Source organism: Sminthopsis crassicaudata, chromosome 3 (genome assembly GCF_048593235.1).
Source record: "Sminthopsis crassicaudata isolate SCR6 chromosome 3, ASM4859323v1, whole genome shotgun sequence".
Taxonomy (NCBI): domain Eukaryota; kingdom Metazoa; phylum Chordata; class Mammalia; order Dasyuromorphia; family Dasyuridae; genus Sminthopsis; species Sminthopsis crassicaudata.
Window position 1 is genome coordinate 594384324 of NC_133619.1, and position 27914 is coordinate 594412237.

The window sequence follows — 27914 nt, forward strand, 5'->3', positions numbered from 1 at the left end:
GACTCTCCTTCCCCACTCCTTTGATGGAGAACACCACTGGCTTATGGGCATTGGAGACACAGTAAACTGATCTCTGGCTCTGGCCACAACCTTGCAACTGCCTCCAGGGAACACACTCCTGTTCCCTCTGCTCTGTGTTACCACCTCCCCCAAATACTTATGCCCCAGGTAAAGAATTTTTGTTACAGTTCTGATGAAAGGCACTAATCCCAGCAGAATCAGTTCCACAAAGCTTGAGGGGCATTTCCCCAAAAGGCAATGGCTGCACAGAACCTGGGGACAACGGAAATCTTATCTGTGTGGCTGGCTGGCACATAGTGGGTGCTTCCTCTGCCCCCCACTGCCTACCCCCCACACACACACAGTCTGGCTTTTCCCAAGAACAAGCCGCCTGAAGCAGCCTTAACTCCAGAGCCCTGCCCTGCCCTGCCACCAGGCCACTTAGGGATCAATGTGGCCAGGAGTTTGGGGGACAGCATCCTCCTGTGACTGCAGCGAGACACAGCAAAGCACACTGCCCTCGGGGCCATCTCTGTTTGGACACTTCTCAGCTGGATGGTCCTGGGCAAGTCACTTCCCTGGGATGCTGGAGAAGTGGAAGCTGTTCTCAAATGTGCTGCTGTTGCTGGGCTGTTGGGAGGACCACCACTGATGAGCCTGCCTACATCCAGCAAGTTCATCTCCTCTCTCCCCTGGGCAGACTCCGGATCCGGGAGGTCTGCCTTCTCCTGCCTCACCAGGAGCCTGGAGCCAGGATGACTATGGTGGGCCAGCCAGCTCATTGCCCTAGGAACGCCATGGATTGTTAGATTGGGGAGGGGGCGGGTGCAGCTATTTGTTTTTTGTTCTCCCAGATGAGCAAAACATCAGGGAAGTGATACCATGGGGCAGGGGAGGGAGGGCTGTGCAAGGGCACCAGTCTTTGCCTCTCCTCTGGAGCCATCTGGGCCCAGAGGTCAGATGCAGATCAGGGCTAGAGTTGGTTCTGGATGCAGTGGGAGACCCTGGGGATACTGCTACCAACTCTTTCCTAAGCTTCATATATTCCCTCACACTGGGTTATACAGTAATTACTTGATAAACAGAAGAAGGGGAGAAAGAAGAGACAGAGATAGAGACAGAGACAGAGAGAGAGAGACAAAGAGAGACAGAGAGACAGAGACAAGACAGAGAAGGGAGGGAAGGAGGAGGGAGAGAGGGAGAGGGGGGAGGGAAGGAGGGAGAGAAGGGGGAGAGGGAGAGGAGGAGGAGGAGGAGAAGAAGAAGAAGAAGAAGAAGACACCATGTTTTGTTCCCTCCCTGCCAGGTACTTCACACCAGTGGGAGGACCCCCAGTCTTGGGGGCCCAGAGTCAAAGGGCTCTTATTAACTGTCAGATGTCAGGCAGATGGGGATAAGGCGAGACTCAGGAGCATGAAGCATGATATGGGCCTCCCTCCTCCCTGGCAGAGCTGGGTCCCCGTGAGCTTCAGGACTAATCGGTCCAGTTGGAACAAAGAGAAAGCCCTGGGCTGCTGCCCATTAATGGGGGCTGAGAAGGCTGCTCTGGTAATCCAGGGCTGGTTCCTCCCTGAGACAGAACAGGAGGATGAGGTGGAAGAAGGGAGCCACATCTTTGGGAAAGGGCAAAAAGCAAAGGTTCACTAACATATCAAGATCTCATCATGGGGGCTTCGTGCAGTTTCACAGATGGCCTGGCCTTTCTCTGCCCAGAGAAAGCTCCTGGAGCCAGAAGCAGTAGACTATGGCGCCGAGGAGCCGAGCCTTTCGCAGGAGACAGTGTTGCCCAGTAGCAAGAACACTGGGTTTGAAGTCAAAAGATCTGGCTTAAAAGCCTGACTTATGAGCTGTGTGACCGAGAGCAAGACCACCCCTCCCCCTGCTGTGCCTCAGTTTTCCTAGAAGATGAGGGGGCACACAGGGAAATCTTTAAGCTTCTTTCTGTGTCTGAAGCGTGTGATCCCAACCAAGAAGAAAGAACCCAGTCAAATGCACACCTCCCGGGCTGGGTCTGTCCCTGAGGTTCCATGACTGATTTTCCCAGGCTCTTATTGCAGTGAATGGCGGCCGTGGACTCCTCCCTCACCCATCCCTCCTTCTGCTCGCCTCCTCCCTGCTCACTGCAGCCCCCTCCTCCAGCACCAGAGGAAGCCGACATGAGGATATGACAGATGCCCAAAGCAATATTTGTGAGGATAACAAAGAACTCAGGAGAGCTGTTCCGTGGAAAAGGGCAGACAGCTCCTGATGAGTACAAATGCCAGCCACTTACGACAAATCATGCTTTGGGGGGGGACGTCTGACCCCGGCCAAGATCACAGAGGACCATGTGTTAGCTGGAATCTGGGCCCCGGGAAGGGGAGGCAGGAGCTTGGGATCCCCCCAAAAGGGCTCTGGAGGAGCAGCCTCAACCCAAAGTGCTGTGGGCCCCTGCAGCTCTATGATGTCCCCACTCCAGGGAAAGCGAGGGACAATGAAACCAAGATTTAAAACTGAACCAGCCTCCTCATTTTTACAGATAAAAAAACCGAGACCCAGAGGGTTAAGTAATTTGTTCAAGGTCACAGAAATAGGAAATAGCAGAATCAGGATTTGAACTCAGATCCTTTGATCCAAACCTAGTTCTCTTCCCTCTGTTCTAAAGCAGATCATAGGATTCAGAACTGGAAGGAAGCTTAGGCATAAATGACAGCACAAGCGGAGGGGACATTTGCTCCCTCTAGCCCCCAGGTCACTTTTTAGCCTAAGATGTTCCTGAGGAAGGTGGGGCTGGGGGAGGAGCTGGGCACTCCCCCTGGCACTGCCAGCAAGAAGCCCTGCCCCATGGCAGAAACGGTCAATCTGAAGGAGGAGAAGAAAAGGATTTTGAAACCTGTTGCTCTGTATTAATTACAACCCTGATCACATTCATTAGCCAGGAAAGCAATTATGTTAGCAATATTCATTAGCCAAGAAAGCAATTAATAAGGCAAATGTCTTCAGCTATTGATAAAGAAAGAAAGAAAGATATACACACAAAACCCACAGTGACTATAACCAGCAGCAGTCTGTTCTAGGATAAACAGATGAGCAAACAGATGGGAAAGAGCTTGTTCTCACAAGGTTCTGGGGAGACACGTGCTTTGGGAACTTTAAAACTCTACCAAAATGGGAATTCTTAATATTTCCTGGCCTTCAAGGCCCTATATAATAATCTAATGCCCACCTGCACTTCTACACTCCAGCCCCCTGCTGATTCCCCCAAACCCATCCCTTGGCCCCCACCATATTCCTTCCTAACTGGTCTCCTTTGCTCAGGTCATTCCTCCAAAGATTAGCTCAAATGGCACCTCCTCCAGGATGCCTTCCAGACCTCGAATAGTCCTTTGTCTTACATCATGTAATCATGTATCATGTAATATTACATATGTGATATTATGTATCCTAGTTATCCCTATGGATTTCTTAACTCTGTAACAGACTGTAATGCTTGGGGAATAAAGACTGGGCCTCCTGTGAATTTGGCTTACTCCACAGAATGTGGTACAGTGCTCTGTACACAATAACTATTTACTAAATGTTCTCAAACTGACTGAATTCTGAGAAAAAGGAAAAAAGGACTTGACATCATGAATTACACAGAAATTGTTTCTCCCTGAGCCCTACACACTACAGGACTAGCCCCATCCATGCACACTGACGCCAGGCTCCCTTACCGCTTTTTCCTGGTGTGAACCCCTGGCCCGACCGGAGGAAGGCTGGGATCCCTGGGAAGGTGTCTCTGAGCTGGCTATCGAGAGGTCCTCCAGTTCTTCCAACTGTGGGGGCTGTTTGGGTTCCCAAGCTTGGCTGACTGCCCCCAGGAGTCTGACTGATGACCCAGTCCCTAACTGAAAGAAGAAAAACACATGTGGGGAAGAGAAACTTCCAATATCTGTTCCTTTTTCAGGGTCTTGGGTCACAGCAGCCCAAAGCCCAGTCCCTGGCTTCTCCCCTGTCCCAGATAACTGCCAAATACTAAGGCCTGAAGAATTAAAAACAAACAAAAATGGGCCAGGCTCTAAAGTATTACCCTCACACACTTACAGCCCAACCATGAACTTGGGGAGGGGCAGACGTCAGCCACTGAAACCCTAACATTTCAAAATCTCCCTCAAGCTGTCTGGCAGCTTCCTTCACTTTCCTCCAACCACCCAAAACAAACTGACCTGCTCCTCCTTAGCCCAGGGGAGAGAGAGCCAGCCCCGGTTAGGAAGGCCTGTGTGACAATCCTCCCTGTTAGGCTGATTTCTCTGAACTCCTTCAGACTGGGAGCCCCCTCAGAACAAAGACTTCTCTGCTCTGTACGTTAGAGAGGATGGGTTGGATCACTGAGCCAATGTGTGTCTCACTGCCCAATCCTGCAGAGAGACCATGGCAGGGCTTCTGAAGGGGCCTGAGCCAGACCTGGGACTCTGGCCCCCTCCAGGATCCTGCTGCTCAGTCCTTTGAGGAAGGAGTCCTTTGGAGTTGCTAACTCCACTCTTTCCTGATTAGCACAAATTAGATTTCTGTGATCGGAAGGGACCTCAGAGGTCACCCAATTCAATTCACCCTACATTTTACAGATGGGAAACTAAGACCCAGTGAGGTAAAGGGACTTGGCCAAGATCACACCATCAGCAAACAGCAGACTAGCACTGGAACCCTGGTCCCTGGCAAAGCACCGAATTTGGAGCCAGCGTCATGGAGTCATGAGCTGCAACCCCTGTCCTGCCACCAATAAGCTGGGTGTCTGGATAGACCTCTTCCTTCTCAGCTGCAAAATACAAACACGGTCCCAGACAGCCTTCCTCCAGGCTCCAAAGCCTGCAGCTCCAAGCTGGGTGACTTTTTCTGCCGTACTACATTTCTTGCAGTTCCTGACAGCTTTCTGAAGATTCTCAGAGAACCTTCAGATTTTTGTCTGAGCTATGTCTGTATGGAATATTTGGGGAAATCTGGGCCAAGCAAAGCTGGTATTTTTTTAAGCAACGTGGCCCCAGAATAAAACACCCACTTCTGATTCTTGTACTTCTGCTCTCTCTGCCTCCACACTACCCCACATGAACTGCAAGGTGCCATCTCCTTAGCCCACCCAAACCCAGCCTAAAGAAAGTGGGGGACAAAGAACCAGCCCCCACAGAGGTTCAGAACCCCCCTAAGCTCAACTCAGCTCATTCAGGTATCTCCCTCCTTATCAGGGCATAAAGGAAACCTAGTGACTGTTCCCTGGCTCTCCTTTCCCTCTTTCCCAGTGGGCAAATTTGGGGAGTTGCTTCAACACATCCTCAATAGGGGTGACCAAAGGTTCTTACATATAACTTCCCAACCTAAGGATTGGCAATAACCCCACAAAAATCTTGGAGGGAGAGGTGAAGGGTAAATAAATGCTAGGAGGTAGAGGAGATGGTGGGATGAGGGAAGAGCAGGAGGAAAGAGTGAGCAGCTGGACAGGGAGGGAGGAAGTACTTGGGAAACAGCCATTCTTGAGTTAGGGGGTGGAGAGGAGACAAGGATGGGAGCAAAGGGCAGCGGATGTCCCAAAGGTGCCAGGGGCCAGAGAGGAGCTGAGACCCAGAAAGGTCCCAAAAGTCCTCACAAGCACACCCAACCAAATGAGCAAGGGTTCTCCAGGAGCCCCAATGGCTTTGTACTTTGCCAACAATGCTTGAAGAATGAAGAAAATGAGAAAACAACAAAAATGGGAAACCTACGTAACAGACAAGCTTCACGCCATTTGGTAGACGCGGCAATGTCCGCTCTTCCTCCTTGGAGAGAAAAAGAACAAACAGAGATTACAATGCAGTCCAGTGGCCTTCCGAGAAAGGAAATAGCTCCTGTTCGGGCGGCGTGCTTAGACACCAGAGAGCAGGTCGGCCAGTATGTTGTCATAGACGAGTTCTCACTAGGCCAGTGCAGAGGGGCCAGAACATGGTGGACAGAGCCCGAGGACTGGCCCGAGAGCCTGTCGGGAGCACGAGGAGAGCCGTCAGCTCCTCCAGCCTCAGTCCAGGAGAATGAAGAAGCTCCCACAACAGTTCAGGATTTCCCACGTGCCCAGGGAGGCAGTGATGGGGGAATGAGAGGAGCAATACAAACCAGAGCTCACCTTCCAGCTCCAGACCTAATAGCTGTATGAGCAAAGATAAAATCATCTCGTGTCTTTTAAACCCAGTTTTCTCATCTGCAAAATGGGGACCACAGTGCTCACAAATTGCTGTAAAGAAACCACTTTGTAAGCTTAAAAGCATTACAGAAATTGGAATTGGCATTAACCTCCCTGGCTTGATTTTCCTTATCTTTACCTCTATTTCTTTTTTTTTTTAATTATCTAATCTAACCTTCACCCTCCATACATAGTTGTGAAACTCATCTCCTTCCCTTCTCCTTTAATTGTTTATGACCTTTTCTATTTAGGTCATGTATCTGCTGGGAGCTTGTTGTGGTATATGATGTGAGATGCTGGTCTGAATCTATTTTCTGCCAGACAGCTGTCCAGTTTTTACAGCAGTTTTTGATGAATAAGGAATCCTTATTTCAGTACGAATCCCTATTTTTCAAAAAAGAGGCATAGGGACAAAATAAGATGTCCAAAACACCTTATATATAATAGGTATTTAAATAAATAAATCTAAATTAGCTCTTCCTGAAACTAGAAATAAGCATGATGGAGAAATTAAAGCAATAGAATCTCATATTAATATAGTGACCAAAACTATTTTATATGAAAAATAGAACAGAAGATATCTTCAAAAATATGGCATGGCCAAATGAAGAGGTGGACAAATCATTTACTAACTGTAAGAAGTGATAGATGGACAGCCTGAGGCTGCCCCAGAAGCCATAAAATATTCAAGGATCCAGAGAAAAGTATCTAGCTCTTTCACTGAGAATTGGTAGAAATCCAGGGATGGGCATCCAGCAGAATAAGAAGGCATGTGATCTGCCCTGGTGGAAGGGGACCCCCAGGGAGATCACAGACCCACTGCTTAGTCATGAATCCGCTATTATCTCATTATTGGTTTTAGAGACAACCACTGTCCCCATCCCATCCCATCTTCAGTCACAGGAAATCCATCAGTCTCACTAAACAATTTACCTTGTTTCCCACTCTAAGCAGCTTAGCTTTCCCCATGCTGTCACTGTTTAATCTGTTTGACAGATTTTTGCTTCTGTATGGAGACTCAAGATTTTTTTTTCTTTCTGAGTCTGATTTTAAATTCAATTAATCAATTGATGGGCATTTATCCTGTACGCCAATATGCTCCACACTGGTTGTTGCTGGGTGCAAGAATAGTGCTCCCAAAGTTACCTCATAACCATTCTCCCAAGCTTTGGGAGGGAGTATAAGAAGCAATATCTCTATTCACAGAGAAAGAAACAGAAGTAGGTTCCCCAAAATAACCTGAGCATTGGAGCAGGGACTCAAAGAAAATGCCCATTCTGCTTTCCCATGAAGTCCTTACATTCTTGCCGAGGCTCGACTCAAACATAAGAAACAATTAGAGAATAGCACAAGAAAGCATTGGGTACCCTATTTAGCTAAGAGGGCAGAGGCGTATATAACATTCAATTAGAAAGATTTCCATCAAACATGATTAAAATTCAAAAGAATATTTGGTGTTTGAAGGAAGCCTGGATGTGGGCCAGACTCTTCAGGCCTCACTAGCCCACAATTAGCGCCTCTCCTCGGCATGGAACCGGCCTGAGGAGCCCTGCCTCTAGATCCGGGGGCTCGGAAGGGGCTACAAAGGACTTCAGCAGTGTCTAATGCAAAGCCCTCCTTTTACACAGCAGGAAGGCGACCAGGCAAGGTTACCTGTCGGGCTTCTCCCTTCCATCCAGGACTGGCTGCCTGCAGACAGACCCACCCTGGGCCAGACCCACAGTTCCTTAATGAGTCCTTAGGGTCCAATTCTGGAGCTGCTTCTCTTCTAGAGGATGTCCACGGCAGGCCTGGTAGTGTCTTGGACCCTGTTCTGCTAAGCCCAGATTCTCTCCCGGCCAATTAACAGACAGAGCCCTGGCAGGCTTGCCATGTTCCAGCCCCGGGCCCACAGGTCTAAAGAGGGCTCTGGCTGCACGTGTCCCCACCGTGTGACAGGAGGTGGAACAATCAAGACTCGATGCACCCATACCCAACCACCCTCAGACTTCCAAGACAACGCCATTCTTTATGACACACGGTTTCTGGAAAACTCACATCTTCAGAGAATGATTCTTCCCCCATAGTCCTGATAAACAAAGGTCTCTGGGCACTGTTCTGGCCATGGCTCAAAGTCTCCTTCTCCAGGGCAGAACAGAAGCCAGAGTTTTCTACTTCCAAGGGAGGGGGATGTGATGAGGGTTGGGATGTGGGGCCTTCCCTCCTGCCCCTTGGCTGGCTCAGTCAAAAGCCTTCCTGCGCTCAATAACCAAAGAATTCCCAATCAGGAAGGGGCTTCTTCCTTCTCCTGCATCTCAGAGATGCCCTTCCCCTGGAAGCATTCTAAGCACATAACACTGTCTCCTCCTGTTCTCCAATACCACTAGATGAGAAATCTATTCATTTCAGTTCAGATGTTCAGCCACCTTGATAAGAGGCAGCTGAGGGGAGTGCAGGCTCCCAGGATCAGAGTCAGAGGCCCTGGGGTGCCATCCCTTCTCCATGGGGAGTCTCTCCATCTTTGGAACCCAGTTTCCTTCTAAGTCCTGGCTTAAGGTCTCTGCTAGCTCTGTATCCCATCATGCACAAAGGAGCCCAGGACCCAGACCTTGGCACTGGAGGTCATAAAATTCTAAAGAGACGGTCCTTGCCCCCTCAGGGTTCAGGATGTTGGGGTCCCAGCACAGATAGTTATCAGACAATGATCCATCCCCACACATGAAACAAGACTTCAAGGTACTTCAAGGAAAGGTCCATCAGGAGAGGGAGGAGGGGAGAAGTAGTGGGGGGAGGAAGGAGAAGAGGGAAAGGGGAAAAAGGAAAAGTGTGAGGGGGTCTCTGAGAAGCCACACAAGTTAGACTTTAAAGGGTAGGTTTAAAAACATCCCAATTGCATTTCTATAGTCTTTTACAAAAACAGTTTCTGAACTAACAGAACTATGAGGGAGGGAACAGAAATATCTTCCCCTTTTTACTCAGAAAAGGCTGTCCCATCACACTGCATCCTCTGTCCTCCAGGGTCCCTGGACATCCACTTTCTGCACTGACCCACAACTCTTGATTATCAACGGCGTCCCCCAACTTGAGGCCCCTGGGCTCTTAAGTTGTTCATTTCAAAGCTTTTCAGAAAAAGTCTGTTCTCTTATTTCCAGCACTAACAGGAGATAACTCCCAAATGACCCAAAAGTCATTTCTAACTGGTTTCACCTACTATCTAATTCCCCACAACCACATCCAGACCCACACAGATACCTGCATGAGCACGCATGCATACACATGCACTAATTCTCATCACTTCATTTAACTGCATCTCAAGACTTTCCGTGTCTGTGATTCCCTAAGTGTGGGCAGGTGAGGTAAAGTGCACCAGAACTGGAGCCAGAGGCCTTGGGACCCCATCCCAATCTCTCTGCTTTGCTCTCTGTGCAAACCAGGGAAAATCACTTTTGTGTCTCTGGGGATCAGTTTCCTTAGTTGGAAAATGGTGCGTTCGTAGGGGGAGTCCCTGTCGGTTCTCACAGATCCCCTCTCTCCATGTTTTGGTAGGCAGTTTCATGAGTTGTAGTCAGACTGGGGGGACCCTCTGTCATTGGGCTAGCCTAGAATCGCAGCCCCTCCAAACTGGAAGGGGCACCTGCGGCCACCCAAGACCAAAAGATAGCTGCTGGTCTTCACAGTCATCCTCCTCGACCTCTCTGAGAACTTTCTCTTCTCTGGATTTCTGTGACACTCCCCCAACCACCCCAAATCCCTACCCCAACAAGGCTGAGCTGGAGACATTGCCTCTGGCCAAAGGTTCAGGAGCATTTTCACCTTAGAAATTAGTGAGTGCTACAAATCAGGGCTTGAGACTTTGTGGACTATCTGGACTTTAGCCACAGGGATACAGTTCCCAGGGTCCCTGGCATGACTCTCTCCGGCCCCCCGGTTCAGCCATCCTTCTGGGCCACCTTTGCTGAGTCTTTTTTCAGTCCCATACTTTGTGCTGGGACCTCTTCTGCTCTCTCCCCATGACCTCATCGGCTACCAGGCCTTTAATGATCCTCTCCAGGGAGATGACTCGCACATCTACAGACCAGCCCCAGGAGCTCCTCTGAGCTCAGTCCTGAATCTCCAACTCGCCGTTTGACCTTTCCCACTCGATGCTCCCCAGACATCTCCAACTTCACACGTCCAAGACAGATGATCGTGCTCCCAAAGTCCAGCCCGCTCTAGACCTTTCCTGTTTCCATCAAGGGCAGCACCACACTTCTGAATCCCAGCTTCCTAACAGTGTTTTTCTCTCCTCTCCTCTCCCAAATCTTGCCGTTTCTCCCTCCACATCACCTGCATCTGACTCCTCTCCCCTCCGAGAGACAAGCCCTCATCACCTCCCTGCCTCCAGCAGCCCCACCCAATCATCCTTCACACACATGTCAAAGGGCAGATCTGGAGGGCTCCCATGGCCTCCAGGATCAACTCCCCACAGGCCCCCACTCCAGCCTCTTTCTACACTGCTCCCCTTCCTGCATGCTACAGCTTTACAGCGTCTGCCTCCTCTCCCATGTCTGGACCTCTGCACTAAGCCTTCCTTCCACCCAGAAAGCGTTCCATTGTCCTCTCACTTCTTCCACGACCCAGCTCAAGCTCCTACTTTCCCCAAAAGCCTGGGCCCCGCAAGTTCTGGTGCTTTCCTTCCCAACCCATCTTGTGATTAACCCTGCATGACTTTATCCTCTGCAGACCTATCCATACAGACTTAAAAGAAGAGACTCTCTATTGTCTTGGTTTCCCCTGTGCCTAGTCCAGTCTCTAGCAGGCAATTGGTGATTAACAAATATTTGCCGATGCTGATCAAGTGTGAGCCATCCCTGACCCAGAATCCCCTCTATGATCCAGATGGTGAGCTTTCTCTGCAGCTTCTCTGTTTCAGTCTTCTACTCTCTAGCTTCCTGACAAAGGCAAAAATTCTTCTCTGCCTTTTCAGATTGCTTTTATTCTTTATTGTCTTGTGGAAGAAGCCCATTAAAAAAAAAAAGCTCCATTTTCCCTATGACCCTATGCTGTGGTGATATGTTTCTGGAGCCCCCAGCTCAATCTCACTTAGCTCTGGCAGAAACCAAGAGTTCACCAGCTATTCCCAATCTCTTCCTTCCCTCCAGGCTGCCTGGGCCTGAGCCCTTCAGCCCTTTGTCATTCCTACTGATGCTGTCCCAGAGAGCAAGCTCTGCTCCTGGCCATGTCTTACCACCAGCTTCCTTCCCCTTTGCCTCAATCCTAGGCTGCCCCTTTAGCTCTCAGTCCTTTGTCCTTTCCCTTTCTCCTCAGCTCCCTCTGCCCTGTAGGTCTAGTTGGGAGACTGTGTGTCCATCGAAGTGCATATCTGAGATCTTTCCAACATGGTCCCAGCCTGTGGAAGCCCAGAGTCATGATGCGGCATTGGGGGCCAGTGGCTAGCGCCAGGGGAGATGGCGATGGGTGCCAAGCCACAAAGGGAGCAAGGAAAATCTCAACAGACAAGTGTAATGAGTGACGCACACATGATATTTAGACTTCAGAGGAGGAAATGGAGAGAAGTTCAGTGACTTGACCAGTTATACTGGGAGTAAAATGGATTCAGGAGTCAAATCAAGGTTCTGACTTGGTGCAGGGAAGAAGAATACCATCAATTCTAACAGCTAAAGGGAAAAATCTGCCACTAGTTCTAACAGCTAAAAGGAATAATCTGCCAAGAGAGAACCAAGGATTGACTGCATTTTCTTTCCCACCAAGCCAATTTATATTCTTTCAGAACCCACTGAAGGAGCTTGTGGGAGGAGAAAATTTTGTAATGAGCTGTTACAAGCCAAATTTCTTCACTTTTCAAGCAGCTTCCTCATCATCCCATTGAGTGTGTTACTGCATCTGTTGTTGCTGCTAAAATGTGAGGACAAACAAGCAGGACTCCTCTTGAATGGCTAAGTCATCTTTCCCCACTGATACTCAAGAGTGCCCAACAATAAGGCAAAGGAAGGTGCCCTCTCCAATCTCAGGCCCCCAACACTCTCCTCAGAAGGCCCAGACCCTAAGCTCTGCTCCATGGGGTGACAAAAAGCAGGCGCTGCCTGACAGAGGACAAAGGATGTACAGTGTCTTCCCTGCATGAGAAGCAGCTCACCAATGACCCCCAATTTATCTGGAGAGAGCCAGCAGGTGACTTCTTTCCTGCTGTCCATGCTGCCTGCCAAACATCCCATCACTCTTTTATGGCAGCAAACAGCTTTCCTCTGTGGGGATGACAAGAATCTTGCCATTGATAAGAAGACCCCTCACAGATAAATCATCTTAGAAAGATGCATGAACATTGCTCATTCCATACCAAAAATAAATCCACCTCTGATGAGAAGAAAAACATCAGATGGACTAATATCCCTAATCCTTTGCTGTTGACTAACTCACAATATCACAGTATCTTCCTGGTCCCTCACAATGTTAATGTAAAATGTTAAGATCTAGGAGGACATTCATAACATATATTATTAGAGCACACAGCACTGAACATTAAAACACAGAATATTAGAACTGGAAAATGTCCTCAAAAGAGACAGAGGAGTGGATGAGACCAAAAGTTGCCCAAGAGCAATGAAGAACTGGTTGCAAGTCCCATCTCTATACATCCAGTAAATATGGGAGTCACAGCCCCAATAAGCAGCTGAAGAGCAGTTTATGGTTTAATGAGGAGGGCTTTCTCATTTGGAATTCCCGAGGCCCTTGAACCACAAGAAAACAAACAGAACATTGAAATATAAGATCTAGAAGGGACCTAAGAATGTTAAATGTCAGAGGTAGAAGGGCAACACAGAATGTCAGAGATGGAAGGGCTTTAGAACACTGAATGTCATAGTTGGAGGGACCTGACAACACAGAATGTCAGAATTAAAAAGAACATGAGAAATCAACTAGTCTTATCCTACCATTTTACAAAGGAAAAGTTGGGTCTCACCGAGGGAGTATGACTAAGCAAGATCACAGAACAAGTCAGAGACAGGACCAGGACCATTACCATTTCTGGACACCCCCCCCAGTCTGTTATTTTTTTATTCTTCCTTGTTTCCATCCTTGGGCACTTAAGTAACCTCATCGATCCTAAGTACTATAAGACAGAGGGCAGCATCTCCAAGCTCTAATTGTACTGGACAAGAGTACCAGATCAGGGAGGACAGATCTAGGAAAGGGAGGATAATAGAAAGGAGAGTCTGGATTGCTCTTATCAGAACCTGCTGACGAGAAACTTCCTAGATGAATGGTCTCCCTGGGTCTAATCTCTCCCACTCTAGTCAATCCTGTTCACTGCTGCCCCAAAAATCTTTCTCCTCTTCCATGTTCATCATAATCTGCACTATTTTAAAAACCTTTCATGGCTTCCTCCTCCCACTTACAACACATCTAAATTCCTTAGTCTGGCATTCCCAGCCCTCCATCTCTCCTCATCCTCCCAGCCCTAGACAATCTCCTATCTCATTAATCCCCAACTCCTACACAGTCAGTTTCCTCATTAGCCGGACACTGCTGTGTCTGTGCTGCTCGCTAGGATGATTTCTTCAAGCTAGAATTCCTTCCCCCTTCTGCCCTTTGACTTCCTTTAAGACTCTGCTAGCCCCGATCCCCTGAAGGCCTTCCCTGAAGGCCCTGGGAGAGACTCAGGCCTGGACCTATCAGCATTCTGGGGCCCTGGCTCCATCTCTGCCTTGAGCTGGAGGACATTCACCATTGGGGATTCACTGATCTCTAATCCAAAACTTGAGATGTTTTAGCTTCCTTCTCACTGTAAACCCCTGCACCTGAATCCTTGGGCTAAGAGACCAGCTGTCTTGAAGGGGATGCCTGAAGCTGGGCCTCTATTCCCTTAAATCCTTCCAGACCAAAGGAAGGTTCAGAACACATGGTTTTCTTAGTAAGGGGGTGCATGATCTCCCTTGTCTGGAACTCAGTCCCTCCTCACCCCTGTCTCTTAGAATCACTGCTTTCCTGCACGACTCAGCTCAAAAGCTACCTGTTATGGAAGTTGCTCATGCTTGCCCCTCTCAGATTACCTTGCATGTATTCTTTATTATTTTGTACCTCAGTATAGACATGTTGTCTCTTCCACCAGAATGCCATTTCCTTGAGGGCTGCTGCCTTTCTATCTTTGGCCCTTGGCACCAGTCCCTGGCACACTAAATTTTAGTAGATTGATCTGAGAGCAAGGATATGGCTGAAAATTTCAATCTAGTATGGGTCTTTTCAAATTTAGCCAGGCTGCTCCTCAGAAGGCAATTAGACAGTTAATGTCTGTTAAAGGCCCCAACCCTTTCCACAGCTTGGTAGGGTCGCCATGACATCTGCTCTGCTAGTATGACCTTCAAGGAGCTACCTCCATATCCAGAGTGGTGCCCAAGGACAGAGCTTACAGGAGAGGAATGAGATCATAGTTCGATGTCAGTGGTAAAGAACAGCTCATATTTCTATTATACCGTAAGTTTTACTCAGCACATCCTCCACAATTCTGTGAAGTATGAAGGGAAAAGATGTTTATTCCCATTTTAAAGATGAGGAAACTGAGGTTCAAAGAGATTAAGTGACTTGCTCAAAGTTACACAGGGAATAAGCATCAGAGGTGAGATTTGAGCCCAAGTCCCACAATAACATTCACTTTCCCAAGGGTTTGCAAGGATCAAAAGAAATAACTGTAAAGCATTTAGCACAGTCCTGGCACATACTAGGCACTTTATAAATATTATCACATGAGTATATCTTTCTACTATACCATATCTATTTGACTTTACTTGTCATTAAAAATTATATCTTCCATTCTCACAAAGTTAGATTCCTCACTCTCCAGAGGTTTTTAATATGAAGTCTAGGAACTTTGAAAACATCTTTTGATAACTATATTTCAATATAATTGATTTTTTTGTTCTATTTTATCTTCTGCATTTGGGGGCACTTTTCTAAAAAGAGGCCCATTGGCTTCTCTAGAAGGATCCAGGGCATTCACACATTTGAATTGTGCACAGGTCCTGGACCACTATAAGCACCTCTGTATATTACTCATATCTGTGCTCAATGTAAGACTATACTGTTCCTCAGACTGGAATGCTTTCCCCTCGTGCCCAGCCAAACCTCGAAGACCAGTGGGCACTAAGGAAATTGGCTACTTAAGCCATATGTCTTACCCTGAGCACAGAATGTTGGAAAGAATACTAGAATCCCTCTGGAGTCTCTGACTGGGTCGTGGATTGGGGAATAGAGGGCAACTCTTGTCATTGAGAACAACTATAAACAAGGTCGATACTCACCATCTGAGAATCAGTTGAACATGTCATGGTACATAAACATAATAGATTGTTATTGTGCCATAAGCAATGGTGACCATGGGGTATTCAGAGAAGCTTGAGAAAACTTGTATAAAATGATGCAAAGAGCAGTAAGTAATACTTCTACAAGAGCAACATATACAACATGTAAGTAAAAGTGTAATTGAAATTAATGCAATGACCAACCCTAAATCAAGGGGTCACATAATCAGGAATGCTGGGCATGTCACATACAGCTAGACATAATTGCTATATTAGTTGGTAAAGAAATTTTTTTGAGGAAGGAATATTAGGGAGGGAGCAGGTAGGCAATAAATGAGCGTGTTGTAAATACATTAAGACTTTTTTTTAAGAGAAAAAAAAAAAAGAAAAAAAAAAAAAAAAGGAACCAATTTGGAGGTAAAGCAAGGCCTGGTTTTAAATACCTTCTCTGACCCTTATTGGCTGTGTAACCTTGGATTAAGTTAAGCTTTGGTCTCCTCTATAAAATAAAGATTAAATAAAGCTTCTACTTCTATCCTCAAAAGGATAAAGGAAGGAAGGAAGTTCTGTAAGCCTTAAAGCACTAAAGAAACAGGAAGTTGTTACCTGACACAGCTTGGTTTCCCTCACCTAACCCTAACCCTAATTCTAACTCTAACCTTGAAGGACTATATTTCATTTTAGGTTGGCTTGTAGACTAAGTGTTTCATGCACACCTATCAACTCCCCCATCTTCCTCTTGTTGCTCTCCAACTACTCAATGTCCTTCCTAAAATAGTGGTACCTCAAACTAAACACAATGTTCCAAATGTCTGAGCAAAGAGTACATAGTGACTCCTGTTCTGAAAACCATCCCTCTCTTAATCTGAATAAAGATTACACTTTTGCTGCCATATTATGCTTTTGAGGTTCGTGTTTACTGAAGTTCCCCAAACTTAAAACTTTCTCATGTTGTTATCTGGCCACATTTCTAAGTCTTGTGCTTAGGAAATTGATTTTTTGAATCCATACCCAAGACTTGACATTTATCCCTATTAAATTTCATGCTACTCAATTGAGACCGCCAAGATCCTTATGGATCCTAACTTTGTCACTCAATATCTTGGGTGTCCCTTCCAATTCTGTATTATCTGCATATTTGATAAGCATACCAACTATAACTTCATCTAAACCATTTTTAAAAATGGTGAATGGCACAGGTCCTGTTGGAGAACTCCTTCCAAACTGACATGGAACCATTAAAGACCACTTTTTGGGTCTTCAATCAGTTCTGAACCCAACCAACTGTGGTTTTAGCCCATATTGTTATATCTTTCCCACAAGAAAAGCATGATTAAGATAATCTGGTTAAACTATGATTGTAGCATTCTGGGTAACAGGATTAATCCCTTGATGGAAATATGCTATTAGTGATCATTCAAAATGTTCACACGTCATCCTTTTAATCCCATATATTAGAATTTATCCAGACTGTAAAATCAAATTTGACTCTCCACAGCTGGGAAATCCCACTCACTTCCCTATGGTGAAAACTGGGACATCTGTACTTCTCTAGTGCTGTAGAAATTGTCCTGTTCTCCATTCTTTCCCAAATCACCAACACTGACTCAGTCATCCAGCCTGGCGGTTCTCTGAGTATGCTGGGATTTACTCTATTTGCTGGATGACTTGACCTCTTCCAGGGGAGATTATTACTCTATCTCTTAACCTATTGTGGGTTTCAAGTTCCTATTAACATGCCTGTTCTTTCCTCTCCAATCCAGTGATAATTCGTCTTGGCAGAGAAAACAGAAGCCAGAGTTGAGTGGTCCTTCCTTCTCTACTATAAGTACCATGCTGAGCAGCGAGCTTTTCTCTTTCAGGATCCCATTCTTTTACCCACCATAGCTAAAAAGCCCTTTGTGGGATTTATCCTTAGTTTTTAGCACCAGTTTCAGTTCGTTCCTGCACGAAATTGTGTAGCACCTTAGTATTTACTTTAGTTATCTGCCCCTTTTTACATCCACCACTTTTTAAAAAGATTTTTTAAAATCTAGGTTGCCCAATGAGCTCCCTATACATCTACACTGGCCTCTTTGGCCATTTTCCTCTTTAAATCATTACTCTGTAGCTTCAGAATGTCATTCTGGACTACTTTTTCCAGCCTGCCTCGGTGGTCTTCTCTTATAAAAAGGCAAGTTGTACACTCTGATCCTTCCTCTGAAGCCTCTGGAAGTTGTTCTCCCCAAATCAAGCCCATCCTTGGTTCTCCTGACCTTGCTCACATCTCCCCATAACTCCTTTCAACTTTAGCAGACAGTCTTTCTTGTGGATCAGCAATATACATAATGCTCCAAATCAGGTCCCAACTTTCAGCTTCTCTTGGCAATTCCTGCATCTTTTAATGGATGAAATAATCAAGACAGCAAGCCAGGAATGTACTAAGTTCTCTATTATGGACAGAAAGAATCCTTCCAGCAGAAACCAAGAAATCTGAAGTCTCCCTTCACCACTCTATCTCCTCACTTCCCTGCTTTCCAGGTTTGTCTGCCAAATTTATCTGTCTCCTCCTCCTGTCCAGGGAGTCGGTAATATCTTCCCATGACAAAATCACTTTTGTTTCTCCCTACATTGATTTTCACTCAAATATTTTCTTTTTTTCCAAATTAAGATTTACCTTCACACAAAAGACAGTAAATAGATGGGACTATTCTTCATACATCTGTCCAGGGCATATTTTCTACTTACTAAGTACAAATTAAAAATCAATAGGTTTTTAATAGGTTCAGGTCAAGACAATCTAAAAGGGGTTCAGATAGCCTCACAGAAGGCAGAACCACAATTCAATTCAATTCAATATATTTATTAAATACCTACTATGTGCATGAAAGATCCCATGCTTTGTGTTAAGGATATCAAGGTGGCTATTTCATAGATCCTTATATCAAAAAATTTATAATCATGTGGGTGACTATGACATGTACATATATGATAATGCCATGGCAAGTTTGAGAAGGAAAAGATCACTTTTATCTAATGGGACAGAGAAGACAACTTCCTGCAGGAAGTATCACTGGAGTGGGGCCTTGAGGAGATTCTTCAATGGGCAAAGATGGGAATGGGAAGAACATTCCAGGCAAGGGATGAGAACAAACACCTGGAAATGAAAGAGTAGAACAAGGGATGACAAAAAGTTCTGTTTCTTGGCGGCAGACCATTTTCAGGCTGCTTCCAGATTGTGAAAAGCTTGAATACCAAAAAGAAGAATTGATACTTTATTCAGTGGGCAAAGGGAAACCAATGAAGTTTTCATTTGGAAGGGAGGGGATATGACTAGAATGGAATTAATAAGATTATTCAGGTACTTTGTGAATAAATTGAAGATGGAGGAGTTTGGAAGCAAGATGATCAGTTAGGAGATTATAACAATGGTCTGGGTACTGAGGATTTTTAAAGGAAAACCAGAGATGTGTTTGCCTTTGAGGTGATCTGAAACGACCACACTTTCCCACAATGCCTTTTGCTGTTTCTAAGACAGAATCATGAGCTGGTTAAACCACTAGTCTGATTGATGTTCGTGTGCTTAGTGCCTTGCTGAAGGTCCCCCAGCCTTATCCCCTGCTTCAAAGCTGAGCCTGATGAAAATTCTGGCCCCCTGGGTGCTGGCTAGCCTGGGGCTACTTTCCCTCTTCTTGCTGCAGATGATGGTACATGGGCTCAAGAGAAAAGAAGTGAGAGGGAACTGAAAAAGGGAAAAAAGATGAGAAACTGAGGCAGGGTCCACACAAGAGACATCAGTAGGGTTAGCAAATGCCGAAGGAGAGCTCCACCATTAGGCGTCACAAGAGGCTTTTCCTAAACACCAAAGGGGGATCCTCAGCAGCAGCCAAGCCAATAGACAATGGCGCTGTCAGTGCCTCCCTCCTAGCCTAGGACCTTTCCCCAGAAGGGAATAACAACTCGGGAAGTTGAGGGACATGGCTGATCCCACCCCGATGAACAGTTTTCCCCACATATACCGAGCTGGGAATGAACTTTTCTCCACCCACATGGGGCTGGCTCTCCCCTTCTCTTTTCTGTGAGTGTGCCCTTTATCCCTAATTGAGCAGGGTCCTCCCTCGGGTCCTTTCCTATTGGAGCACACTCTCCTGCTGACTCACATCCCGTGGACCTTGGGCCCTGGAGTGAAGGATGCATCTGAATCTGTACAGCCTTATCGGGGCTGCTGTGCAGCGAGGGGTGGAGAGGCTAGGAGGGAGGACAAGAACCCAGAAGGACTGAGGCTGCTCTCCTGTCCTCTGCCTCTAAAGGGCCAGGTGCCCGTGGCTTACACCTCTGGCTGCCGCCAAAACCTCAGCAAACAGAGCTGTTTCTGCACTGCCTTGGCTAAGGCTCAAGAGGGACTTCTGATCTGAAGTCACAAGTGGGGGTTGCCCTCATTGACCCCTACCACTACCCCGCCCCTGAACAAGGCCTGGCCCAGCCAGGAGCTAGTGCCTGCCCCCCCCCATGCTCTCCTCCCACTCTGGCATCCCACCCCAGAGTCCCCTCCAAAGCCTGGCTCCAGCTCCAGGCAGCAGCAGCAAGCTTCAGTTACCATGGGAACGGATTGTTTGGGGGAAGCCACCCTGCTTTTCTGTTGTCAAGGACAGAGCCAGCTGCTGGCAGATTCCAGCTGATGCTAAGGCTTCTGGGTCCCCCCCCACCTCCTGTCTTCCTGGAAATGGCCCCATGTTTGTTCCCAGTCACATCTCCCATCCCGATGGCACTTTACATTCTTCAATACCATTCTGAGAGGGAGGCAGTGCAAGGATTATTGCTCTCATTTTACAGAAGAGAAAACTAAGGTTTGGAGCAACAAAGCCACTTGACCAAGTTCACAGAGCTAACAATGCTGCAGCCAGTCCTTCCTAAATCAAAGTCCAGAGCTCTTCCCACTCTGAAGTGAAGCCCCTCCTGATCCCATCCACCCAATACAGCTCAGAGTCATGAGACAGGGGGAAGGGGTAGAGCCCTGAGGTCAGCTGTTATTCATTCTGTCCAAGACTCAGTTCACAGCCAGGAACTAACCCTGACTTAAGATACGCTCTATCTGTCTTGAAACTTACTTTGTTGGAGTGGAGAAATCACTTGCCCAGGTCACACAATAAGGATGATTTGAAACCAGTTCCCCCCTAACTACAAGTCCAGAGCATTGATGTCCAGCTCTACAGCTACAAGAGCCCCCTCTTCCCTCCTCTGTAAACAGCAGGGGGCTATTTCTTCCTCACTTCTGAGAGAGAGAGCCGTGATTTTCCTGATCTCGGCTAAGGTTACACTCAAAGCATCCTCAGGCCTGCTCCTCATCCCACCTCACTCAAATGGCCTGGACTGTGATCCCCCAGCACCATCTCTCTGGGAGAGATCCCAGAATGCTGATGCTCGTAACTACACCTGCCAGAGACTCAGCCTTTGCCCTCTCACAGCTCCTCCCCCGGGACAAAATGTCCCCACTCTGGACCATACACTCCAGGGGAAGAAGGTGCTGGGGTTCTGCAGTTTGGGGGGTATGTCCCAAGGAGGGGGAAGAGGGATAGCCTTTGGTCTCCAATGGTTAGAGGTGAAGTGAAGTGAGAGTGGGCTGAGCTCCACAGGGAAGAGGAAGAAGAAGGGCTCTCTTCTTTAAAGAAAAGGAAAAGTCTGAGAAAGACAAAAAAGTGAAAATGGAGATCTGGCCCAGGGAAGGGGGCGAGGGGACCCTGGCTTTGGAGTGAGTCTGCCACCCTGCAACTATAAAGTGCTCTACAAATGTCTGGGGAGGAGTCATCTCTCTGCTGTGTGACCCCAGGCAGGTGACTGCACTTCTGAGCCCACTCCCTCATCTGTCATGTAAGAAGGAGAAGAATCCTCACGATATCAGCCTCCTGGGATTTTGTGAGACAAGTGCTTAATCAGTCTTAAAACAAAACAGAAACAGAAGCTTATCATCCTCCTCTCCTGGGCTGGGCCCTGCCACTTGGAAGGGCCTCGGATGCTAAGAGAAAACATACCTCTTTGCTTTTGCTTACTCGGCCTGGTTCCGGACCTCCCACATCATCCACTCTGGATCCTCCGTTCCTGCCCCACTCCTGGGCAGAGGACAACACCCCTCTCTTTGGCTTCTCTACAGCTCTGGACCTGGTCCTACGATGTTTCACGGCTCTCTTACTTGACTCAGACGCCTTCTCAGGGTCCAAACTGGCTCCCCCGGCCACAGGCCCCTTTGAGGAAGAGTTGGCTTGTGGGAAATCCAGGTCGGCCTGGCCACAGGGCTGGTTCGTGGAGGAGAGCCCTTGGGGCCCAGCAGGCGAGCCCAGCATCTTGCCCCTGTTGGCACCAGAGGCAGCCACAACACCTTTGCCAGCAACAGATTCCAGTTCCTCGGCAACGTCTGAAAAGTAAGCATCATCATCCCCGGTGATGGCCTTGGGCACCACAGCAAAACCCAGATCTTGATCTTCTCCAGAGACTTCCTCTGATAGTCTGGAGGAGGACTTCAGGGACTCCAAGGGGACGGCCTGTGGGCACTGGCCTGGACTTTTGCAGGAAGTCTTAGAGGCTGGCATTACGCTGGGCATGGTTAGCCCGTCAGGGAGACCCAGGGCCTCCACAACTAACGTAGCAGTCATTGCGCCTCTCCGACCCTTAGTGGGAGTGCGGCCAGGGGCCTCCCGGCTGTCAGCGCCATTGGGCAAGAGAGGCTCAGTGGGACCATGTGGAGAAGAGGCTTTCTGCGAGCAGGTCCATGGCTGGGCCTTTCCCGCTTGCCTACGCTCTCTTTCAGCAGTCGGGGAGGTCCCAGCAACGTCTCCCACCAGCCCACAAGTCTCCTGACTGCTCTTCTGAAAGGGGCTTGCTGGAACCTTGGGGTCCGCGCCCCCGGCTCGGCCGCCTTCGTTTCTCTTCCAGGAGTCCTCCTCCCGGAGGCTTTTCCTCTTCCTCACCTCTCTGAAGCTGGTCGACAGCCTGCTTTTTTTGTTGGCCCTCCCCGGGGCCAGGCTAGGAGAAGGAGGGGAGGCGTCAGGCTGCTGTCTTTTCAGCTTTTCTCCTTCCTTCGCCTCCTCCCAATTGTCCAGGGGACAGTCCACAGAGGTGTCCTGCTCCAGGGCCAGGCGGGAGAAGATGCCCTGTTCACACACCTCGGAGAGACACTCAGGAAACGCCACGGGGGTGAGCCACCTCATCTCAGGGAGGGTCTCCACGTGGTTGATGGGGGGTCCCGGAGATCTCTGCTCAGGCAGCTCATCTCCAGGGACCTTCCGGGGCTTGGGGCAGCCCCCCAACTGCTCCGACTTCTCCCCCTTCCCTGTGAGGCCGATGCTTTGGGCCACGTGGCCAAGCTTCTTCCCCCAGTTTTCCGCGAGGATGTCATGTAAAGCCACGTGAAGCTTTTCCAAGAACTGGGCTTTTCTCTCCATGGGTGCAAGGGGAGGCTGGATGTGGAGGTCCGGAAACAGCAGGGAATCCTCACCGTCCTCCGCCGGCTGTCCGTCGGCGCCCAGAATGCCGCTCTCAGAGTCTGGACCCCCGCCCACCGTCCGGGCATCTCGGAGGGCTTCCTCAGCCGCGTCGCTGTCCTCCTGACAGTCCATGCCCAAGGGCTTGCTCCTGCCGGCCTCAGGCTCCAGGCTCCACTGGGGGGCGGCGGCGCCCGGCTCCCAGGCCCAGCTCAGCACCGCACCGGCCCCCTCCGAGTCCTCCGCAAAGGGGCCGCCGTCAGGGGAATAGAGCAGGACATCCTTGGGACCGAAGGCGTCTTCCTCCTCCCCATCTCCCGACATGCCTGTGGGCCAGCCAGGCGGGGTCCAGGGAGACCATGAACACGCAGGGAAAGCTGCGGGGGAGAGAAAAGGAGGTGTTAGCAACCTAACGGCACCGAGACCCGGGGGCTCCCGGTCCGGCCTCCCCGCTTCCGGCCGGGCCGCAGGACCCGAAGCCTCGTCCCTTTTTCCGAGAGGCGAGATGAGGGGACCGGGGACCCGCGTGTGTCCCTGCCTGGCGGCCAGCCCCAGCCCCAGCCCCGGACGTGTGTGCTCCGTGCAGCCGCCGCCGACTCCGGAGCCACAGTGTTTTACCTGCTCACAGCCCGGTACTGGAGATGACGGTGTCCGCCCCCATGCTGAACCTGCCCCAAGCGAGGAGGTCCCCTCCTTTCTCCCTGCTACCTCCCCTAGAAAACCAACCTGGGGCTGCCCGGGAACGGCTCTGTCCGCTAGGGGGCCCAGCGGAGCAGGGAGAGTCGCATCCCTCACCTGGCAGAGCACAGGCTCCCCAGCGCGGCCACGCCCCTCTGCTAAGGGCTTGGACGCATCTTTTCACTGCTGACTGACCAGTCACACCCTCCTTTTGTTAAGTGGTCAGTCACCCATACCCTCTTTAAGTAGCTGACCAGTCACAATCACACCCTCTTCCGGCTGGTCAGTCACACCTTCTCTGTGCTAAGGAGCTGACCAGTCACGCCCTCTCCTGCTGACCAGACCCAGCTTCTGCAGAACGGGCACCCTTCTCCTGGCTAAGTAATTGACCAGCCACGCCTTCTCTCTGCTCATCAGTTACACCCCTTTCCAAGTAACTGACCAGGGATGCACGCAGTGCAGCAGGAGGACTCACCGGGGCTGACCCCACCCAAGCACCATGATCCCCAAATGGTTCTCAGCCCCAGCCACGCCCCTTACTTGCGGAGCGGTCCCTCACAGCACCTCCTCTTCGGCCAGCGCCCAACGGACTCTTTGTGGCCCCGCCCCCTCCCCCTCCCCTCGTGCCATCGAGGAACTGCCCCGCCCCTCCCGTGCTGTACAGCCCCCTCCCCAGAACCGAGGGGAATCAGGGAGCACGGGGCCTGAGCCCCTGGCTGGTGGGGGAGAGGGGAGGCCGAGCCGGGGCGGCTGGGGACGAGGAGGCTTAGCTAAGGATGTGAAAGAGGGGAACGGGGCTGGGAGGAATCACTTTGAGTTGGGGGGTAGGGGGGTGACCAAGTATGAGAGGAACAACCTGTAGAATTAGGGGAACATAAGATGGAGAAGTGGGGGGAGTACAGGAAGAAAGGAGTCACTCCGCGGAGGGGAGAAAAGTGGGGGGGGGGGCAGTCCTCTCTGAAGCCGGACAGCAGGAGGAGCAATTTACCCAAGCAGGGGGCTGAGCCTTCCGCCTCTGCTAAAAATTAATAGTTTTCGCTAAAAGATCTGATGGGAAAAATAATGCCAATAAAAAGGACCCTCACCCATAGAGCTTTAAGGATTACAAAATGCTTTACTGAATGTGGAATCGAGTGCTCCAGATTCAGAATCAGATTAAGGTTCCAGGCCTGACTGCTGCTTATTATCTGAGTGACTCCAACCAAGCCTCTTCCACTTCTTTGTAAAATGAAGCCATGGGGCTAGAGCTAAGTCCCGTCCAGCTCCCAGACCAGACTCTTGGCTTTGCAAGCTCACTTCCCAAAGAAATATCCAAGAATATTTACACTGCACTTGCATATTTTGCATATATACACAGAAAACTTTTTTTTGGCATCACAATGATCACCTTTGAGGTAAGTAATATTATTCCCATTTTACAAGTGGAAAACCGAGTTTAAGGGACTTGTCTGGAGAGCTAGAATCTCAAACAGAATTGGAACTCAGGTCCTTTTCCCAAGTTCCAGTCCAGCAGGCCAGCCCCTGTGCCACCCAGCGGCCTCTATTCTCACCCTTCATAAATGGTCATGAGTCTCCGTTTGAACATTTCTGATGGTGGGAATTTACTTCCCATGCTATTCTTGAATAGTGTTTTTAAAAACTGTTAAGTGAGTTTTATAAATCCATCTCTTTAGAATCATCACTGGACCCAAAGTTGGAGGAGACCCCAGTTCAAATGTGACTTCATACTCACTGTGGGACGTGGAACAAATTGCTTAATCTGCCTCAGTTTCCTAATTTGTAAAATGGGCTTAATAATAGCCTATACTTCCCAAGGTGAGGAATAAAATATTTGTGAAGTGTTTTGTTAATGATTTATAAATGTTTTGTTGTTCAGTTGTGTCTGATTCTCTGTGACTCTATTTTGGAGTTTTCTCCAAACTGGAATGGTTTGCCATTTCCTTCTCCAGCTCATTTTACAAATGAGGAATTGAGGATGTTTGTCCTCCTTCATTCTTAAAGAAGACCATGACATCAAAAAGGTGATGCTATAACATGCAAGTGAATTGGACTGAAGTGAGGGAGGGCTGGGCAAGGTCACCTGCCTCCCTTTCCCCTCCAGAGCCCTCTGGGACCAGTGGCCAGATATAGACCAGTACAACTGGATATGGATACAATGAGAGAGACCTTGACCACAGGTTTCAGCTTAAATCAGTGATTAAGGCCAGGAAGCAATAGAGGCAAAGAATCTCTTTCACCTATTCCAAAAATATATATAAATAAGTAAATTAATGAGTCTCAGAGGGGAAGACTCTCAGGGTTTCTGGCCAAAGCAGAAAGGACTGTTATTTCCATTCAATGTGAGTCAGTCAGGACCCAAACAATGACCAAATGGGGGATTGGCCTTGGAATAATTGGTATCCAATTAGAATCAGATTGGGTTTTGGTTTTGATTTAAGGCCTGGTCCTTAAAAAAAGAAATCAAGCCAATAAATCCCAAAATCTTTTGGAAGGGTTCACAGGAACAAAAAAAAAAAAAAAGAAAAAGAAAAAAAATGCTTTTAAGAGCGTCTGTAAGTAAAGATATGATATCCTCTGTGGGCAGAAGGAGGAAAGGGGGAAAAGACATCCATCTAGAATCTTTCCTTCAGATGAGTCACTTATAAAAACTAGAGAAGACTTACCTGAATTGATGCAAAGTGAAATGACCAGGAAAACATTGTATGGAGTAACAGAAACACCTTATGACGATCAATTGTGAATGATTACATTATTCTCAGCAATACAGTCATCCAAGACAATTCCAAAGGACTCATGATGAAAAATACTATCCATCTCTAGAGAAAGAATTGATAGGGTCTGAAAGAAGATCATGGCATAATATTTTTCGCTTTCTGTATTTTTTCTTGTACTCCCCCACCCTACAGACCCACTTTGGGTCTGTCTTCTTTCACAACATGGCTAATAGAGATATGTTTTGCATGATTGAGCATGTATAACTGCTTACTGTCATAAAGGAGGGAGAGAGAAAATTTGAAACTCAAAAAAAATTTTAATGAATGCTAAAAATCTTTACATGTAACTGGGGAAAAATAATTGTTTAAAAAAAAAAAAAAAAAGACATGCAAGACAAAGCCAGGAACTATATGAGCACAATTACAAAACACTTTTTGCACAAATAAAAGTTAGATCTAAACAAATGGAAAAGTATCAATTGTTCCTCAGTAGGCCAAGCTAATATAATAAAAATGACAATTCTACCTAAATTAATCTACTTATTCAGTGCCATACCAATCAAACTGTCAAAAAATTACTTTACAGAGCAAGAAAAAATTACAAATTTCATCTGGAAGAACAAAAGGTTAAAAAAACCAAGGAAGTTAATGGAAAAAAATGCAACAGAAGATGGCTTAGCCATACTAGACCTATAACTATAGAGGTTATGATCCTTACAAGGTACTAAGACAGTGGAATTCCTAGAGACAATAATTATCTAATTTAGCATGGTTCAGTATGATTGATCTGATCCTACAAGGAGATGTTATGGGCCAGAACTTGAAATAAGGTACTGAATAGAACTGAGGAGACAATGGTTAAATCTAGTTTAGCATTGATTTAATCCTACAACAAATAATGGTTTCTTAGTGATGTAATGATTGAAATATACTCAGTGCACAGCATATAAGCAAAGAAGTTCTCAGAACACACTAGCTCACAAGCCCACTCTCGGAGGTGGAGTCAGATTCATTCCATTTTCTACCTTTATGCTGGCTGGAGGCTGAAGAACAAACCTTTGGATTCGGAGACATTCGGAGGGAGTTCTTGGAAGTAAGGAGAGAGATAGGCCTGTATTAAAGCTAACCAGGCCCCAGGAAAAAAGACCAGAATTAAAAGGAAACAATAAAGGATTTGGATTTTTAACTCCTGGCTGCATTTGAGATGATTACTCTGAACTGAAACTGAGGCTGCCTTTAGAAGCTCCCCAAGAAACATGCTCCCAGAGAACATTATACTTTAGAGAAGAACATCACAGAGGTAATCATCAAAACCATTTGGTACTGGCTAAGAAATAGAACAGTGGATCAGGGGAAAAGATTAGGTATACAAGACATAATAGTCAATGACTAATAATCTAGTGTTTGATAAACTTTGAAAGACTTCAGCTTTTCAGATAAGAACTTACTATTTCACCAAAATTGCTGGGAAAATTGGAAAGTAGTATGGTAGAAAATAGGCATTGACAGCATCTTAACACCCAAAACCAAAATAAGGTTTAAATGAGTTCATGATTTAGATATAAAGGGTAATACTATAAGTTTGGAGAACAAAGAATATTGTTTATCTGATAGACCTCTAGAGCAG

At 47.7% G+C, this 27914-nt stretch overlaps 1 protein-coding gene across 4 annotated transcripts in view; it reads right to left on the reverse strand.

Moving 5' to 3' along the window:
* SPOCD1 (SPOC domain containing 1) overlaps positions 1–26103 on the reverse strand; it is a 42597-nt gene extending 16494 nt beyond the window's left edge. For 2 of the 4 annotated variants that reach the window (XM_074305323.1, XM_074305321.1), the window contains exons 1-4: positions 23514–26103; positions 21450–23272; positions 5715–5768; positions 3696–3869 (exon numbers count right to left, since the gene is read on the reverse strand). In XM_074305323.1, the coding sequence (XP_074161424.1) occupies positions 3696–3869; positions 5715–5768; positions 21450–23219 (1998 nt within the window). In that variant the 5' untranslated portion in view covers positions 23220–23272; positions 23514–26103. The remainder of the gene's footprint in view (positions 1–3695; positions 3870–5714; positions 5769–21449; positions 23273–23513) is intronic. The other 2 variants (XM_074305322.1, XM_074305325.1) reach the window with 2 other exon arrangements.
* Between the last annotated feature and the right edge of the window lie 1811 nt (positions 26104–27914).